The 20,705-nt window shown below is 35.9% G+C and overlaps 2 gene segments (V, D, J or C); both read left to right on the top strand.

Annotated features, from left to right (window-relative positions):
- LOC141492841 (T cell receptor beta constant 2-like) overlaps window positions 1-20,705 on the top strand; it is a 439,396-nt gene that overhangs the window by 146,697 nt on the left and 271,994 nt on the right.
- LOC141492845 (T cell receptor beta variable 7-2-like) lies at window positions 10,719-11,543 on the top strand. The segment is given in 2 exon segments: window positions 10,719-10,900; window positions 10,994-11,543. Coding segments are annotated over 2 exon segments (384 nt in total).

The following is a 20,705-nucleotide window of genomic DNA, read 5'->3' as shown; positions in this document are numbered from 1 at the left end:
AGTTTTAATTTTCTTTTCTGAAAACTACATGTTCATATCCCTTGACCATAATCAATTGGGGATTGACCTGAAATCTTATAAATTTTATTCAATTCTCTATATATTTTAGAAATGAGACCTGTATAAGAACCCCTAACCATGAAAATTTTTTTAACCTTCTGTTCTCCCTCTAATCTTGGCAGCACTGATTTCATTAGTGCAAAAACTTTTAAACTTAATATAGTCAAAATCATCCATTTTGCCATTCATAATGGACTCTATTTCTTGTTTAGTCATAAATTTCTATCATTTCCATAGATCCAACAGATCTTGATCTATTAATTTGTCTGTTCCTCCATATTCATATCCTGTACCCATTTTGACCACATGTTGGCATAGAGTATGTCTTTGCCATACCATTTTTCCAATTTTCTCAACAAATAATGTTGACTAGTGTGTTCATATCCTAGAAGCAAATGCATTTGGGTTTGCCAAACAATAGATTGCCCTATTTTAAATGTGGTAGAACTAGGCCACCTTCCTTTACATTTTTTTTCATCAGTTCCCTTGATAATTTTGACCTTTTGTAGTTTCAGATGAATTTTGTTACTATTTTTTCTAGCTTTGTAAAATAGTTATTTGGTTATTTGATTGGTATTGCACTAAATAAGCAATTTAAATTGGATAGAATTGTCATTTTCATTATAATAAAATTAGTCTAAACATGAGCAACTGACTTTTTTCAATTTTTACGTTTGACTTTATTTGTGTGAACGTGTTTTCTTATTATATTCATATAGTTTCTGGGTTTGTCTTGGGAGGTAAATTCCCAAGTATCTTATGTTGTCTGCAGTTTATTTTTTTCTGTTTGTTAACATTTTATTTGTTTTCCAATTATATACAATAGTAATATCTATCTATCATTTTTTATAAGGTTTTGAATTTTACAATTGTTTCCCCACCCTCTCTTCCCTCCTCCCACCCACCAGAAGGCTGTCTGATGGTCTTTACATTGTTTCCATGCTATGCATTGATGTAAATTGAATGTTATAAGAGTAATCATAAGAATAAACATAAGCCCCCCCCCAAGAAGACGAGAAACCTCAAGAAGAGAGAAAGAGAGAGAGAGAGAGAGAGAGAGAGAGAGAGAGAGAGAGAGAGAGAGAGAGAGAGGAAAAAAAATCGTACTAGATTCCAATAGCATTGTCTCTGGGGTGAATTGCTTTCTTTATCATAGGTCCACCAGAGAAGTAGTTTCAATATTTTCCCCACAGTTGTTATTACTAGCTGTACCTCCACTCTATTCCTCCCCACTCTCATTTATTCTATTCTCTCTCCCCTTTCATCCTGGCCCTGTCCAAAAGTGTGTTGCATACGAGTAGCCTCTCCCTCAATCTTCCCTCTCTTCTATCACCTATTGCCCCCTTCCCTCCCCTCCCCCATTCACCCTTATCCCATCCCTTTCTCCTCATTTTTCTCTAGGGTGAGATAAATTTCCTCATCCTATTAAGTGTGTATGTAATTTCCTCTCTGAATCATTTCTGATCAGAATGAAGGCTCACTCATTCACCCTCATCTTCCCCCATTCCACTCCATTGAAAAAGCTTTTTCTTGACTCTTATGTGAAATTTCTTAGCTTCTTCATCTCCTTTCCCTTCCTCCCAGTAATTTCCTTTATCACCCATTGATTCCATCTTTTTACTATATTTTACCATTATGTTTCACTCCTTCCTATGTCCTATCTATATATATGCTCCTTCTAAGCTCTTATAAATGAGAAAGTTCATGTGAATTATCAATATCTTCTTCCTGTGCAGGAATACAAAAAGTTCAATATCATTAAGTTCCTCATAGTTAGTCCTTCTCTTCCACCCCCCTCTATGGCTCACCAGAGTTCTGTACTTGGAGATCAAACTTTCTGTTCAGCTCTGGTTGTTTCAGTAAGAAAGTTTGAAAGTCCCCTGTTGCATTGAAAGTCCATCTTTTCCCCTGAAAGAGGATGTTCAGTTTTGTTGGGTAGTTGATTCTCGGTTGTAAACCAAGATCTTTTGCCTCCCTGAATATCATATTCCAATCCCTATGAGCCCTAAAGGTAGATGCTGCCAGATCCTGTGTAATCCTGACTATGGAGCCTCAGTAGTTGAATTGTTTGTTTCTGGAAGCTTTTAGAATTTTCTCTTTGATTTGGGAGTTTTGGAATTTGGCTATAATATTCCTGGAAGTTTTTCTTTTGGGAACTCTTTTAGGAGGTAATCGGTGAATTCTCTTGATACACTCTGCTTCTAGGAACTCAGGGCAATTTTTCTGTATTATTTCTTGAAAAATGAAGTCTAGACTCTTCACCTGATCATGGCTTTCAGATAGCCCAATAATTTTTAAATTATTTCTTCTGGATCTATTTTCAAGGTCGGTTGTTTTACCAGTGAGATATTTCACATTTTCTTCTAATTTTGGTGCTATTTAAGTATTTTATTTCCTATTTTGTTAATCTGGGTAGTTTGTATTTTTGTAAATATACATCAATTTCTCTCAAGTTGCCAAATTTATTGGAATGCATTAGGACAAAATAACCCTGAATTATCTCTTTAATTTCCTCCTCATTGGTGGTAAGTTCACTGTTTTCATTTTTGATACTGGTAATTTGGTATTCTTAATTTTTTAAAGTCATATTAACAAAAGGTTTATCTATTTTATTTTTTCCATAAAGTCATACAGTCAACTTTATTTATTAGATCAATGGCTTTCTTACTTTCAATTTTATTAATCTCCTTTGATTTCAGAATTTCTAATTTGGTTTTTAATTAGAGGTCTTTAATTTGATCTCTTTCCAACTTTTTAATTACATACCCAATTCATTTATTTCTTCTTTATTTTATTCATATTCATCTTTTATTCATATATAAACATTTAGAGATAAAATTTTCCCTAAAACTGCTTTGGCTGCATCTCATAAATTTTGTTATGATGTCCCATTGTTATTATTTTCTTGGCTGAAATGGTTATTTCTGTGATTTGTTGTTTGATCCACTCATTCTTTAAAATTAAGTTATTTAATTTCCAATTAATTTTTGGTTTATCTTTCCATGGCTCTTTATTACATGTAATTTTAATTGCATCATGATCTAAAAACATGCATTTATTATTTCTGCCTTTCTATATTTGATTGTAATGTTTTTATGCTCTAGTACATGATCAATTTTGGTATAAGTTAGTGTATCTTTTTTTTTTAATTTTTAAAGAAACATATGCTGGGGCAGCTCACAAAACTTCTCTATTTAGATACTCCTTCTGACTTCAGCTCCCTGAGAAGCATGATTGGAGTAAGGATAGATCCTAATGACTGCAGTATTGGCCAATAGGGGGTACTGTAGTTCTTTGCAACTCCAGGGGACTGTGAAGAGGAAAAGGCAGATGATACTGGCTTTACTCTAAGCAAAAATTAGACTCCGCTGATTCATAAGTCTTTACTTTAGAGCTTCCTACATGGACATAACAGTTTTCCCTTTCCTAAGCAAGAATCATTGTCTACAACTGGTTCTCCAATAATATCTAAATTTATTTGGGAGTTAGTGAAAAATTAAAACTGATCATAGTAGATTTTTATCTGATAAATCTTTCAGTGCCCAAGATCAAATTCATCTTGGTGGGGAAAATGAATAATTTAGAGAAACATGCAATGATTTTTTACAAACTGATAGAGTAAAAATAAAGCAAAACCAAACAATAATATGCACAATGACTACCAAAACATAAATGAAATAATGAGTAACAGGATTCTGATCTCTTTGTAACTGAAAATTCAATGGAAATCTTAGAAATATTGAAATATGCTCTTTCAATGCATTAAAGTGGGAGACCACTATTATAATAATAAGGAATTGTGTGGTAAAAACTCTTGAACACATTGTCAGATTTGACCACTTAATTCAATTTTTTTTTAGGTTTTTGCAAGGCAATGGGGTTAAGTGGCTTGCCCAAGGCCTCACAGCTAGGTAATTATTAAGTGTCTGAGGTTGGATTTGAATTCAGGTACTCGTGACTCCACGGCCAGTGCTCTATCCACTGTACCACCTGGAAGCCCCTCAACTTTTTTCTTTGTTCCTTTTTCTTAGAAAAGTGTTTACATAAAAGACAGGAAAGTTTTTTTTTTTTTAATGGCTATAACATAATGAGAAAAAAATGCCAAAGAAATTATTTTTAAAAGAGAAAATGAACTTATTTTGCCTGGACTCAGGGGATAGAAAGTAAGAATAGTAGATGTAGGTTGCCATAGAATGAATTTGGATTTGAGGCATCCAGAAAAGGAATGTGTTACCTCTGGTGGTTCCCCCTCACTGTAGACTTTTGAGCAAAATCTCAACAGCAACTTGCTGGAAATTTTTGCTGTTCTTTTAATATAGGTTGGATTAGGTGAACTCTGGTATATCCTCCATGTTTTAGACTCTAGGATTCTGTGATGCACTTAAGCTCATGGACAGTTAATATAAATGTTCTTTTCCTCTCTGAAAGGCCTTCACCTCCACAAATACCATACATTCTGGAAGTTACTCCAGCCTACTCCCCCTATCTCCTCAATTAAGCAGAACTTTCTAAGCATTTCTAGAGGAAAACAATGGCAACAACCACATTTCCTTGATACAATCAGAATTATAGTATAGGGGACAAAAATTCAACTTTGCAGTAGAGTTCAAGTGCCTCTATACCTCTGAAATATACTGATTGTGTGATCCTTGGCAAGCTACATAACTGTTTAGTTTTCTTTTCTAAATTTCAAGGGCGGAAACCTGTATTGACAGAGGGTTTCATCTTAAAGTTCCTTTACCAATGAAATATCATCTTCAGTTTCTATCTTTATTCCTCTGGTGAATTCTATCTCTCTTAGGGACTTCAGATCCTCTAGGTTTATAATACTATATTACAGTTGAAAGCTCTTGGGATCTCTAGAGAGCTAACCTACTCCCCTTGAGATGCACAATTCACAGACTTCTCAGCAAGAGGAAAGGTCAGAGTCAAGGTCAAAATCAAGGTCTAGGTTTACTCCTTCATAACATGACCCTACCATTCTGCTCATCTGCTCCTATTGCCTTGGTTTTTAGGAATTCATTATTATTTCAGGGTCCTTCTCTGTGTCTAGGTTTGACCTTAGAAATCTCCCCTTATTCTGCTTTTCCTATTCTATTAATTCTGGCTTGAGTGCCCAGTATTCCTAGATTGCCCTTGTTGCCCCACTTTTCCTCTATCTATTGCCAACTCTCTGAGGCTTCATTATCCTTTAATCTCCTTGGCCCTCTATGTTCCCAGATGCTTAGGGAGTAGGTAGGGTTCATAGGCTTTTCTCTAGGGATCCTGAATTTGGTGGCCATCTCAGTTCTGAATTTCCTCATTTGTTGCATTATATGGCTCCTCTAATGCCATGGATTAAGGGCAGGTTTTGATTTTGTCAGCAGTCTTATGATAAAGTCCAGGGGAATATCCAAGGAGAAGATGAATGTAACTTATCAGAAGGCTAAACTTTTCAAGGTAATGTAATACCTTTATAAGGATACCTTTTTAAGGAGATGAGTTTGGAAGAGGTCCCATTGGTGTTACTCTAATGATCCATCAAATTAAGGAGATCCAAGAGAATTCCATGTGTAGAAGAAGGAACATAACCGTTTTGAAAGATGTTGACTCCTCTTAAAATACTCTCTATATCTAATGTGATCTGGGTAGGCTAGTCAATAAACTTTAAGATTCAGAAAAAAAGTTAAAAGCCTAAGAGAGATTGTGATTGGAGAAAACACTGAGGACAGAAAGAAATGTTCTCATGTTTAACAGATAAGTTCATATTCATAGAGCTGAGCAGGGAAGATAATCTCTGGGAATCGATCTATTTTAAGTCACTCTCTTATGCTATGAAGGGCACCACCCCTTCCACTCAGGGTGATCACTGAGAGCTTTAAGGAACAGTGATATCACAGATAGATTATGTGTTGTATGTCACACAGTCCTAGGTCATTCAAATTCCCTGTTCTAAAAGGCAATAGGTTTGAGATAGGAAGATGCCAAATTCCTGGCATGATTTCATAATGGATACTGAGCTTCTCTGCTTTGTGATTGTTTGTCTCATGGGTGTAGGTGAGTACCAGATACAAATGGGCAAATCTATGTTGGACTTTCTGCAGCCTAGGGCCAAACCTTTTCCTAGGTCTGTATCACTTTCTCTTAAATTCTTATCTTCTATCTTCTTTCCCAACAGGTCACATGGATACTGGAGTCATCCAGAACCCAAATTTCTTAGTCAAGAGAAGTGGAGAAGCTGTGGTACTGAGCTGTGACCCCTTCAAAGGACATGTTTATATTTACTGGTATCAACAGCTCCTGAATAAAGAAATCAAGTTCTTAAATTATCAAAGAATTGGTCAAATCTTGGATGAATCAGGGATGCCTAAGGATAGATTCTCAACTAATTGGAACCAAGGGGAACTTTGCATCCTGAAGATCCAACCCACAGAACCAGATGACTCAGCCTTGTATCTCTGCGCAAGTAGTTTAGACACAGAGTTACAGATTCAGTTCATCTTTATACACAATCTCCTTCCAAAGTGATGTGGGAGAGAGAGCAGGGAGGGGTTAAAGTTGACCTCAAACTCTATCATCTTTATGGAGGTGAGGAAATAAAAAAGTGGGTATGCTAAAGATTTCTTAGAGGTTCTCAGAATCAGCAATTCATGGAAGAAGATGACAAGAAACATTGCTTTTTTAAGTGGTTAAACATAGTCACAGTAGCATATTTTGGAAATACAAGAAACCACCTTCAATTTGGTGAGGAGGTTCTCAGAACTGAAAGCAGCAAGAATTAATTTGTTGTTGTTATGATTCTTTATGATCCCACTTGGGGTATTCTTAGCAAAGATACTGGAATGGTTTTCCAGATCATTTTACAGTTGAGGAAACTGAGGCAAACAGGGTTAAATGTGTTATCCTGTTTTATTAAGTGTCTGAGGCTGGATTTGAACTCAGGATGATGTGTTTTCCTGACTCCAAGCCCAGTACTCTAGTCATTATATAACTTAGCTCCCCTTTTGAGCATTTATTGCTTGCCTACTTTATGAAGTTCTAGGAAAAAAAGGAAAGGTAAAATACAGTCTGTGTCCTTAAGAAACTCAATAATTTAATAGCGAGAGACATGTAAACCACACAAACAACTATGTATAAATAATATACACACACATAGATACATACACATTCAAAACAGTACAATATGCATATAAACATACAAATATAGACATGCATTTCCACATGCATAAATGATTCATGTATGCACATATAAATTCACATACACATATATACATATATAAACACCCATAAAACTATCTACATCATCATACATTACAAACATATATACCCCAAAATTCACAGATATAAATACACAAGAATACATACATGAATATACATCTATCTATCCATCTTTCTGTTTAAATATTCTCATTAAAGTGATGTCAGAATCTTTTCTAGGCTTTTTCCCCTCCTCCTGTCCAAGGCACTTTCTCTTTGCTCCTCTCTCTACCCCCATCATTCCATTCTGTGATGGTTCCCCCCCCCAATACAATTGTAAATGATTCTGTAGATGCTTCCCTGGGTCACAAGGAAGGAAATTGGTGCTAAAACTAAGATGCAAACAGTAATAGAATATTGGTATCAGTAGGACTTCAGGATGGGAGTCGAGATAACACTTTAGCATAAAGATAAATATATTGTTCAAAATGGTACCATTTTTCATCATTTCAGATTGAGTGTCCAGACAAGGGTCAGCTGTACTTCTCACATACTCCCTAAAGTTAGGAGAACTGATTGGATATGTGTTTGCCAGTGTCAGATATAGTTCTGTAGTGGCATTAACTTTCTATATACAAGCCTCTCATGCCTCAGCACAGGAGAAACTTGAGTGTGACATGGGCTACAGGGCAGTAAGAGTCAGCTTAGGTTCAGGGCCTGGAGATGCTAGAAATTTTCACCACAGATAATATTCAGTATTTTAATCCATATTTCACCCTATAGTTATAGCCATACATACATTCCATAGCCATATAACAACATAAATCTACTTAAAACAATGTGTTAATTTATATATGATATTGAACTATATAACTATATATTTATTTACATACATATATAATATATAAAACATCCATCAGGCTAATTCAAAGTCTGTTATTCTACATCTGAATATTTTCATTTCTTTCTTTCAAATGATCATCATATGGCATAACTGTGGCATGATGTCATGATCTTAATTTTCCTCTGGGTGACAGCACCCAGAGGACCTGGAGCTAGGAAGTCCTGAGTTCAAATCTAACCTCAGATACTTAGAATCTCTGTGTGAATCTAGGCAAGTCACTGTTTACTTCAATTTATTCAGCTGTAAAATTATTTGGAAAAGAAAATAACAAACCACTCCAGTATTTTTGCCAAGAAAATCCTAAATGGGGTTTGCATCAGTTTTCTCAAATATGTAATAGAGATAATAAGACACCTATCTCAGCATTGTTATGAGCTTCAAATGATATAATATTTGTAAAAAGTACTTGCTATATAATAGATTTTATACAAATGCTTATTCCCTTTCCTCAAAGAATAAGTCTTCAGTTTATAAATAAATTACATTTCTAAAATATTTCCCAGAACTATGACTGGGTCACCACAGAATTCATTAAATGCATGACCTCTCTAATCCTAGACAATTTATTCCTCTTAACACAATACAAGACCATAATCAGCTTTTTTAGCTGTCATAAAATATTGTTTGCAATTTACTACAACTATTTTAGATGAATTGTTGTCACATTACATGTTCTTTATTTTAGACACTGAAGTTTTGGTTTTTTTTAAGCCCAGGTACTTGGGTTACACTTATGGCGTTAGATTCCATTTTATTAGATGCAGCTCAGTTCAAAATCTTTTTTCAAATTTTGATCTGTCATTCAATGTGCCAGCTAGCCCTCTTAGTCCCTCATCAATTAATGATTTGATATAAGGTTACATATAGGTTAAAACTGTCAAAAAGACAGGTTCAAGGAAAGGGTCCTGGGGCATTCTAACAGATATCTCTCTCAATCTCAACTTCCCCTTTTATAAAATGGGGATCAGGATAATAGCACCTACCAGGGAAAGCTATTGTGAAGACCAAATAGGATGAGAGGCAATGTGATTAGCAAACTATGAAGTAACCTATAGACACTGGCTATGACAGGATGGTTAATGTCTTTGCCAGAGGCAGTGATAGTGATAGGACAGAGAGACTCTTCCAGCATCCAACAGATCATCTCTTTTTTGTTGTTAATTTTTTTTGTCAATATTTTACTTTTACTTTACCAAATACAAGTTATGAAAGTTTTTTTTAACATTCATCCATATTCCTATGCATATTTCTAACTATTACAGATGTCCTTCCACCTTCCCTTCCCACTTCCTCCTCTCAGCAGTGAACAGTCAGGTTAATATTGTACATGCACATTTGTGTTAAGAATGTTTACCGGTTAGCCATTTTTGGTATGAGGAATTAGGGTTAAGGGAAAGAAGTACATGAGATTTAAAAAAAAAAAACTGAATGTAGTGTTCCTCAGATTCTGTAGGATATTTTTTATTTGTTTTGTTTTGTTTTTCTTCTAGATGGGGCTATATTGTTCACAAGCTAGACTAATATAGTTGTTCCAGCTCTCTGAATTTCTGAGAGAAGTTACATCCATCAGGGTGGATCATCTCACAATGTTGTTGTTAATGTGTACATTGTTTTCTTGGTTCTGCTTCCTTCACTCAACATCAGATCCCATAATTTTCTGCATGCTTCTCTAGAGTCTGACCATTATGGTTTCTTATAGAACAATAATAATCCATAACATTCATGTACATAACTTGTTTAATCATTCCTCAATTGATGGGCATTCCCTCAATTTCCCATTCTTTTCCTCTACAAAAAGAGCTGCTATGAATATTTAGGAACATTTAGGACTTTTCCATTTTTTTATAATTTCTTCTGGATATAGACCCATAATTTGAATTGCTGGATCAAAGGGTATAAACAGTGTTTTGCTCTTTGGTTTTGCTCTTTTGCTCTTTGTTCTCCAGAATGTTTCGATTTGTTCACAACTCTACCAACAATATATTAATGTCCTAATCCTTCCACAACCTTTTCAACATTGCTCATTTTCCCTTTTTCGTCATCTCAGTCAATTTGATAGGTATGAGGTAGTACCTCAGAGTTATGCAAATTTGCATTTCTCTGATCAATAATGATTTATCATCAGACCTTCTTCATCATCTTGAAAAATCCAGGATGAGGAATTATCTCTGATCTATTAGCCATTAATGATTCACTGCACATTCATGATGAAGTTTCTGTGGAATTCCTTGGAACCCTGTCATAGTTGGGGTTTTTTTAACAGTATGATCAATGACTAGGATCAAGGAATGAATGGCATCGTATCAGTCATCATAAGTTATATGATGATTTGGTGGAGGTGGAGTAAAGCCTTGCTATTCAAAGGAGAAGTAGGAGACAATAGACACGGTTCCAGGCACAAGTACACTACCTGGAAATTCATGATAGAATTCGAGTTCTCTCAGATATGTCCCTTTAAAGAATCAGAAACAACCCAGGAACTAATGGAGCTCCTTAGCTCCTGGGGTTCAATTCTGACACTGAGAATATGATCTCACCTTGTCTATGAGGTGCTCCTCCTCAGATATGGAGTGTGCTCGCCAGGCTGTGGATGTTGGTAGATGATGTCACTGCCATACTTGATCAATGAAAGAGTTAGCTGGACAATTTCCATTTCCTGAAGACTCAAGGCATGAGCTGGTGAGATGGTTCCTTCCTGTCATGATCCTTCCATGAGCATTGGCTTCTTCTATTTGGTGGCCATCAGCCTAATGGGAGTGGGTGAGTCCCAAGCTGTAGGAAATCGTTATTCTGTATGGGCTCTAAGGAGGATTTAACTGGATTCTATCTCAGGGATTCTATCTTTTCCCACAGTCCTTACAGGTCCAAGTGTCACCCAGATCCCCAGACACCAGGTCACAGAGAAGGGACAGGCTGTGACACTGAGATGTGATCCCATCACTTCACACACTGTTCTGTTCTGGTACCGTCAGATCCGAGGACAAGAGTTGGAGCTGCTCTTTTTCTTTCAGTACAATGAGGAAATGGAGAAGCCAGGGGAGACTCTGAAGAGATACTCAGCTAAATGGCCCCAAACACAAATGTCCAGCCTGAAAATACAATCCCTGGAGCCAGAGGATTCAGCCTTGTTCCTCTGTGCCAGCAGTTTATACACAGTGTGACAGAGTCATCTCATGTCTGTGCACAAATTTAATACTTCTTGTTGTTTCCCCAACTTCCAACAGTCCTTCCAGGAACCACCAGCTTTTCTCTCTCTACAGAAAGATGTAAGGTTGCAGCTGCAGATGACTACCTTGATTGAGGGAAGAAGTCATTAACTCTTTTTTAAAGTATTTTATTTTTTAATTTCTGCAACAAAATAAGCATTTATTTAGTGGAACATAATGAAAAATGATTGCACACGAAACTGCAAGTCTACTATATAAAACTTGCCATTCCTTTTCACTAAAAAAATAATAATCAGCTAAGTTTTTTCCCCTCCCTCTCCACTATCTCCCTTGATCTTATAATAGGAGATAGCTAAAATTAAACACAAATATGTATGTATATAAAGTATACATACTTTTCTTGTAGTTCTTACTTCATTACATTCACGTTGTCATTATAATTGTCAAAATGACTTATTCATTCAAAGATGTTCTTCAAATAATATTGTTGTTACTGTATACAGAGCTCTCTTGGTTTTGCTCATTTCCCTTTTCATTATTTTTTGCTAGTCTATACAAGTTTTTCTACAATCACTGAGTTCCTCAATTCATATAGCGCAGTAGGATTGCATCACAATTATATAGCAGTACTTGTTTATCCTGCCTCACTTAAGGGACATTCTTGCAATTTCTAGTTCTTTGCCACCATAATGAGATTTTCTATAAATAGTTAAACACATGAAGGTTCTTTTCTGTTTTTCTTTAATAACTTCTGAAAAAATCATCCAAGGAGTGGGATTGATGGGTCAAAGGGTATAATCAGTTTAGTACTTTTTTGGACAAAATTCCAGATTTCTTTCCAAAATGGTGGGAAATTTTCACAATCCATCAATAATGATTCAGCATCCCAATATTTTACCTTTCCCTCCAACATTTACTGTTTTCCCCTTCAATCATTCTGATAGCTGTAAAATGATTTCTCAAGGTAATTAAAATTTGCATTTTCTATCAATCATGATTTATAATATTTTTTCATATGCCTATGTATTGTTTTGATTTATTTAAAGCATTTTATTAATTATATGGGAATGATTCATATTCTTATAGGTTTTATAAAATTCTTTATATTTTTGAGATGAGAACTTTATCTCAGAAACTATAAATTCCCCGAAGCCCCCAAATTTCTGCTTTCATTCTGATCATGACAACATTTAATTATTTCTCTAAAAACTTCCTAAAGTCATTAACTCTTACAGTTTTAGGGTGGAAAATGTTGGGTGACAATGACTGCTATTCCTCAAATAATTCAGACAATTCTGGATATATGGTAAGAACCAGAAATTCTTCAGCACTTTACAATTTGCAAAGTATATTATATGGACTTTCTCATTTGATTTTCCAAACAACCTTAAGTGATCAAGACTATTTTAAAGCTTTATCTCATTAAGGAGGAAACACCCTAAGAGAAGTTTAAAGAGAGTAAGATGACTATTCAATGTCTGAGGCAGATTTTGAACTCAGAGTTTATAGGCTTCATGACCTTCCCCAAAGATCTGTTCTCAAAGTGGAGCTATAAAGAATCCATTTATTTTCCTTAACATTACTCATCAATCATTAATTTAATCAATTTAATTAGTCAACCAACCATTTATCAATCTCCACTGGTATTTTCTATTTAATTCAAATAAATATTCAATTTTTAAAATGATATTTTAAATGCATTCTATGTGTCAACCACTATTCTCATGTTAGAGGGAAATGTCTCAATATTCTCAAAAAAACTTACAATTTAATAGTGGAAGGCCTGGAGGATAAATGCATACATAATTATGTACTATATAAAACAGTTTATGCTAAATGCAAAGAAAATGTCCAGAGTGTTTTGGAAAATATTATAGGGGATAGATCACTTTCAGAAGCAGATAGGAGATAGAGGGGATAGAGCACAAAGTAAGGAAGACTCATCATCCTAAATTAAAATCTTATCTCTGATACTTACTAGCTGTGTGACTCTGGGCAAGTCACATAATATTTTTGTCTCAACTTCTTCATCTAAAAAATGAACTAGAGAAGGAAATGGTGAACCATTCCAATATCTTTGCCAAGAAAACTCTAAATGGGATCACAAAAACTTGGTCATGACTGAAAAACTCAACAAATACTCCAGTTATATTTATGGTATTAAATTTCATTTTATCAGATGCAGTTCTTTCCAGCAACTTTTTAACTTTTTAAACCTTGACTCTTTCATCTGTAGTGTCAGTTTTCCCTTTTAGCTTCCTGTGATCTGACTAGTTGATACCAAAGCTCATCTATACCGTTATCCAAGTCTTTATTGAAAAATACCAAAAGCAAGATCCAAGCACATACCCTGAGGTATTCTAGCAGAGATCTCACTCAGCCTCAGCTTCTTCTGTAAAATGGGGATGATGATAGCAGCACCTACCTGGAAAAGTTATTGTGAGGAACAAATGAGATAACAGGTAATGTGAGTAGCTAACTATGAAGTAATGTACAGACACTAGATATGATCAAATGGTTAATATCTTTGCTGGATACATTGGTAGTGATAGGAAAAGAGAAACCCTTCCAATATGCATCAGACCTTCTCCATCACCTTGAAAAATTCAGGACAAGGAATTATCTCTGATTTATTAGTCGTTAATGGTTTGATGTCCATTCATGAGGAGGGATCTGTTGGAATTCCCTGGGGCTCTGGGCCTGTGTCTGTGTCTTTTCATATCTTTATGAATGACTGATCAAGAAATAAGTGATATTTTATCTATCATCATTATATACTCATGCAATGAGATAGGGTGGACTGTGAGTGAGGAAAACTGCAGGATTTTCTGCCTTTAAAGCCTTGTCGAAGACATTTGATGGAAAAAGTAGGAGACACCAGACACGTTTCCAGCCTGAATTCCACTTTTACATGAATTCTACCACCTTGGAATTCATGTAAAATTAAAGTACTCTCAATTTAGTCCATTTAGTGAATCAGAAATGGAGCCCGGGGCATAATTCAACTCTTAGGTCCTGAGGTTCATATTCTTCATTGTAAATAAGGTCTTATCTTGAGCATGAGGTGCCCCTCCTCAGATATGGAGGGTGCCCCCCAGGTGTTGGTCACATAGAATATTGTAACTGGCTTCATGATCAATGGAAAAGTTAGCTGGGCATCTTCCATTTCCAGAAGACTAGAGGTGTGAGCTGGTGAGATGGCTCCTAACTGCCATGAACCTTCCATGAGCATCACCTTCTTCTACTTCATGACCATCAGCCTACTGGGAGGGGGTGATGGATGGAGTAGCAGCCCTGGAGTCAGGAGTACCTGAGTTCAAATCTGACCTCAGACACTTAATAATTACCTTGCTGTGTGAACCTGGGCAAGCCACTTAACACCATTGCCTTGCAAAAGCACCTCAAAAGTTTTTTTTTAATCAATTAGGAAATGATTTATATTCTTATAGCTTTTATAAAGTTCTTTAAATATTTGAAATGAGAAACTTATCTGAGAAACTATAAATTTCCCCAAACCCCCAAATTTCTGCTTTCCTTTTGATCATGACTAACTACATTTATCTATTTGTACAAAAACTTCTTAAAGACAATAACTCTTACAGTTGTAGGGTGGAAAATGTTAGATGACAATGGCTGCTATTCCCTGAATGATTCAGACAGCTCAGGATTTATAACAATCAGAAATTCTTCAGCACTTTACAATTTGCAAAGTACATTGTATAGCCAGATTCATTTGATTTTCCAAACAACCCTAAGTGATAAAGACTATTTAAATCTTTTTCTTATAGAGGAGGAAACTGAAGCCAAGAGGAGTTCAAAGAAAGTAAGATGACTTGGAATGTCTGGGGCAGATTTTGATCTCAGAGTTTCTAGACTTCATGATCTTCCCCAATAAATTTGTTCCTGAAGTGGAGCTATAAAGAACTCATTGATTTTCTTTGACATTACTCATCAAGCAATAATTTAATCAATGTAATCAGTCAACAAACCATGTATCAATTTTCATTGGTATTTTCTATTTAATTAAAATAAAAATATTCAATTTTAAAAATATCTTAAGTGTGTTTTGTGTGCCATTCACTGTGCTCATGTTAGAGGAAAATGTCTCAATCTCTATCCTCAAAAAACTTACAATTTAATAGTGGAATGACTGGAGGATAAATAGATGCATAATTATCTATTATATAAAAGTTTATTATAAAACTATAGAAAAGATCCAGAGTGTTTTTGAGAATTTGATAGGGATAGATCACTTTCAGGGGAGCTAAGGTGGTATTGGATAGAATGCAAAGTCAGGAAAATTCAACATCTTAAATTCAAATCTGACCTCAGACACTATTTGAGTGATTCTGGGCAACTCACACAATATTGTTTGCCTTAGTTTCATCATCTATAGAATGAGCTGTGGAAGGAAATAGTGAAGTACTTTAGTACCTCTGTTAAGAAAACCCTAAATAGGGTCACAAAGAATCGGACATGACTGAAAGAATTAAACAGCAGATACATGGGCTATATTTATGATATTAAATTTCATTTTATCAGATGCATTTCAGTAACTTTTGAACTTTTTAAAGCTTGACTCTGTCATCTGATGTGCCAGTTCTCCCTCTTAGCTTTGTGTGATCTGACCAGTTGCTATAAAGTACATGTAAACCTTTATCCAAATCATTGTGGAAAACTATCAAAAGTACAGCTCCAAGCACAGAGATCCCTCTCAGCCTCAGCTTTCTCTTCTGTAAAATGGGGATCGTGATACTAGCACCTACCTGGGAAAGTTATTGTGAGGAACAAATGAGATTACAGGTAATGTGATTAACAGACTGTAAAGAAACCTATAGACACTAACTATGATCTGATGGTTGCCTTTGCCAGATAGAGTAGCAGTGATAGGGACAGAGAAACTCTTTCAACATGCATCAGACCTTCTCTATCACCTTGAAAAATCCAGGACAGGGAATTATCTCTTACTTAACAGTCAAAAGGTTTCATGTTCATTCTTAAGGAAGGCTGTGTTGGGACGCTGTGTTTGAGTCTTTTTTTTTTGACATCTTCACCATTGACTTGGATCAAGGAATAGATGTTATTGTATCAATCATCATAATATAATCATGCAGTGGGTTGGGCTGGGAATGAGGGAACCTGCAGGACATTTTGCCTTTAAAGTCTTGTGGATGTTGTTCAATGGAGTTGTTCAATTCCAGATAAGTTTCCAATTACAAGTCCACCACCATGAAATTCCTATTAAAACTAGAGTACTTGTAATTATGCCTGTTTTAGTAAATCAGAAATGGGGCCTAATGGAACTCTTATCTACTAGGATTCATATTCTGACACTGGAAATAAGGCCTCACCTTGAATATGAGGTGCCCCTCCTCAGTTATGGAGGATGCTCCCCAAGCTATGGTAGAATGATGTCACTGACGTACTTGATCAATGGAAGAGTTAGCAGGACAATTTCCATTTCCTGAAGACGAGAGGTTTGAGCTGGTGAGATGGTTCCTTTATGCCATGATCCTTCCATGAGCATCAGCTTCTTCTACTTGGTGGCTATCAGCCTAATGGGAGTGGGTGAGTCCCAAACTGTGGAAAATCCTAATTCTGTGTGGACTCTAAGGTGGTTCTAACTGGATTCTACCTCAGAGAATCTGTCTCTTCCCACAGTTCTTACAGGTCCAAGAATCACTCAGATCCCTGGACACCTGGCCACAGAGAAGGGACAGGCTGTGACACTGAGATGTGATCCCATCACTTCACACACTGTTCTGTTCTGGTACCGTCAGATCCAAGGACAAGAGTTGGAGCTGCTCTTTTTCTTTCAGTACAATGAGGAAATGGAGAAGCCAGGGAGTGTCTGAAGAGATACTCAGCTAAATGGCTCCAAACACAAATGTCCAGCCTGAAAATACAATCCCTGGAGCCAGAGGATTCAGTCTTGCTCCTCTGTGCCAGCAGTTTATACACAGTGTGACAGAGTCATCTCATGTCTGTGCACAAATTTAATACTTCTTGTTGTTTCCCCAACTTCCAACAGTCCTTCCAGGAACCACCAGCTTTTCTCTCTCTACAGAAAGATGTAAGGTTGCAGCTGCAGATGCCTACCTTGATTGAGAGAGCAAGTCATTAATTTTTTTAAAATTTATTTTATTTTCAATTCCTGGAATAAAACAAACATTTATTTAATGTAGCATAATAATAAAAAGATTGCATATATAATTGCAAATCTACTATGTGCAACTTGTTTTTCTTTTTAAATAAAATAAATCAGGTAAATTTTTTTCTTCACTCCCCTCCACCTCCCTTGGCCCCATAATTAGAGATGGCTATGATTTTTTTTTGTCTTTGCTAGGCAATCAGGTTAAGTGACTTGCCCAAGGTGACACAGCTAGGTAATTATTAAGTGTCTGAGGTCAAATTTGAACTCAGGTCCTCCTGACTCCAGAGCTGTGCCACCTAGCTGCCCCAAGATAGTTATAATGAAACAGAAATATGCATGCATATATAAAGTTATTCTATTCCTATTTCTATACATCAGTTATTTTTCAGGATACAAATAAGTTCTTATTTTATATGTGCTTTGTTTTTAGCTTATATATTTATAATCATCCAAATGATTTACTCACTCAAAAAATTCTTAAAGTAATATTGCTTTTACTTTATATAGTGTCTTCTTGGTTCTGCTCATTTCCCTTTTTACAAGTCTATCTATGTTTTTCTACAATCACCAAGTTCATCATTTCTTATAGCATAGTAGTATTCCATCATGATTATATGCCAGAATTTGTTAATCCATTTTCCAATGGGGGGGGGCTTTCCTGAAATTTCTAGTTCTTTGCCACTGCAAAGAGAATTGCTATAAACATTTAAGAACATATTCATTTATTTCTTTTTTCTTAATTATCTCTGAAAGTAGTCTAAGTAGTGATATTGATAGGTCAAAGTGTAAAGACAGTTCAGTACTTTTGGGGGCATAATTCCAGATTTCTTTCTACAATATTCCAAAATATCCAAAATATTTCCAAAATTTCTTCCCAATCCCAACAATAATGATTCAACAATCTAAATTTTTCCCTTGCCCTCCAACATGTCTTGCTTTCTCCCCTTCAATCATTATAACCAACCTGATAGATGTAAAATGATTTTTCAAGGTTATATAAATTTGCATTTCTCTATCAATAATGATTTATATGGGGACAGCCAGAGGGTGCAGTGGATAGAGCCCTAGCCCTGGAGTCAGGAGGACCTGAGTTCATATTTGACCTAATTGCATAGCTGTGTGATCTTGGGCAAGTAACTTAACCTTATTGCCTTAAATGAATAAAGTTTAACAAAATAATGTTTTCCTCTGTATGGTTTTGATTTCTTTAAAGTCTTTTTATTGTTAATTTGGCAATGAGTCATATTCTTACAGGTTTTATAAAGTTCTTTATAGTTTTGAGATGAGAACTTTATCTGAGAAACTATGAATTCTGCCAAGTCTTGATATTTCTGCTTTCCTTCTGATCATGTGTACATTAATTTATTTCTCAAAAAACTCCTTAAAATCTTTAACTTTTATAGTTGTAGGCTGGAAAATGTTGGGTGACAATGACTCCTATTCCTTGAATGACTCAGACAGCTCAGGATATATTCTAACAGTAAGAAATTCTTCAGCACTTTCTAGTTTGCAAAGTTCATTACATAGACTGATTCTCCAAACAATCCTAAGTGATAAAAATCTATTTAAGTCTTCATCTTAATAGAGGAGGAACTACTCCAAGGACTCTTACCCAAAGAGAGTAATAAATCTGTTCCCATAGTGAAACTACAAAAAAATCATTCATTTTCTTTAACATTACTCATTAACATCGAAAATATCATCTATATCCAGAGAATGAACGGTGGAGTTTAAATAAAGATCAAAGCTTATCATCTTCAAGTTTTTAAATTTGTCCTATGTATAATGTAATTTTGTTATCTCTAATGTTCCTTTTTTCCAGTTGGATTTGGTTCTTTCCTCACAACACATTCAATTTTGATCTCTGTTTATCATGGTTACAAATGCATATCTGATTGCTTTCTGTTAGAGGTAGGATCAAGAGGGAGGGAGAAAAAAATTGTCAAACTGAAAACCTTCCAAAAAATGTTTGGCAAAATCTACCATTGCATGTAGTTAGAAAAAACAAATTAGGGGTGGCTGGGTGGCGCAGCGGATAGAGCACCAGTCCTGGAGTCAGGAATACCTGAGTTCAAATCTGACCTCAGACATTTAATAATTACCTAGCTGTGTGGCCTTGGGCAAGCCACTTAACCCCATTGCCTTGCAAAAACTTAAAAAAAACAAATTTCATATATATATATATATATATATGTATATGAATATTACTCATCAACATTAGCAAACTGTGAAGTAATGAACAGACACTAGATATGATTGAATGGTAAATGTCTTTGTCAGAGGCAGTGACATTGATAGAGACAAAGAAGTGGAAGGTGGAAGCATCTCCATCACCCTGAAAAATTCAGGACAAGGAATTATCTCTGAATTAACAGTTTTTGATGCTCATTCATGAGGAGGGCTCTGTTGGAATTCCCTTGGGTTCTTTGCTTGGGTCTGTACTTTCTGACATCATCAAGGACTTGGATCAAGGTATAGAAGGCATTATATCAATCATCACTATATATTCATGGAGTATGGATGGTGTGTGTGTTGGACATGGGGGAACCTGCATGACTTTCTGCCCTTTAAGTCTTGTGGGTGATATTTGATGGAGTGTGAAACACCAGACAAGTTTCTAGCTTCAGTCTACTACCATGTAATTCATGTTAGAATTATAGTGCTTTCAGTTATGTCCCTTTAGTAAATCAGAAACAGAGTTCTTAGCTCCTGGGGTTCATATTCTAGTACTGTGTGAGATGCCCCTCCTCAAATTTGGAGGGTGCTTTCCAGATAATGGGTGTTGCCAACAAAGAATGATGTCACTCGCATAACTGATCAGTGAGAAAAAGATAACTTACTATCTTCTATTTCCTGAAGACTAAGGGTGTGAGCTAGTGAGATGGTCCCTTACTGCCATGACCATTCCATGAGTATCACCTTCTTCTATTTGGTGACCATCAGCTTAATGGGAGTGGGTGAGTTCCAAGCTGTGGGAAATCCTAATTCTGGACTGGACTCAAAATTAGTGTAATTGGATTCGATCTTAGTGATTCTGTCTCTTCCCACAGTCCTTACAGGTTCAAGAGTCACCCAGATTCCCAGACACCTGGTCACAGCGAAGGGACGGACTGTGACACTGGAATGTGATCCCATCACTTCACACAATGGTCTGTTCTGGTACCGTCAGACCCAAGGACAACAGCTGGAGCTTCTGTCTTCCTTCCAGAACAATGTAGAAGTGCAGAAGCCAGGAGATTCTCTG

This window comes from Macrotis lagotis, chromosome 7 (assembly GCF_037893015.1).
Source record: "Macrotis lagotis isolate mMagLag1 chromosome 7, bilby.v1.9.chrom.fasta, whole genome shotgun sequence".
Classification (NCBI taxonomy): Eukaryota; Metazoa; Chordata; class Mammalia; order Peramelemorphia; family Peramelidae; genus Macrotis; species Macrotis lagotis.
Note: the sequence above shows the minus strand (reverse complement) of the source record. Positions and strands in the feature narration are given on the sequence as shown.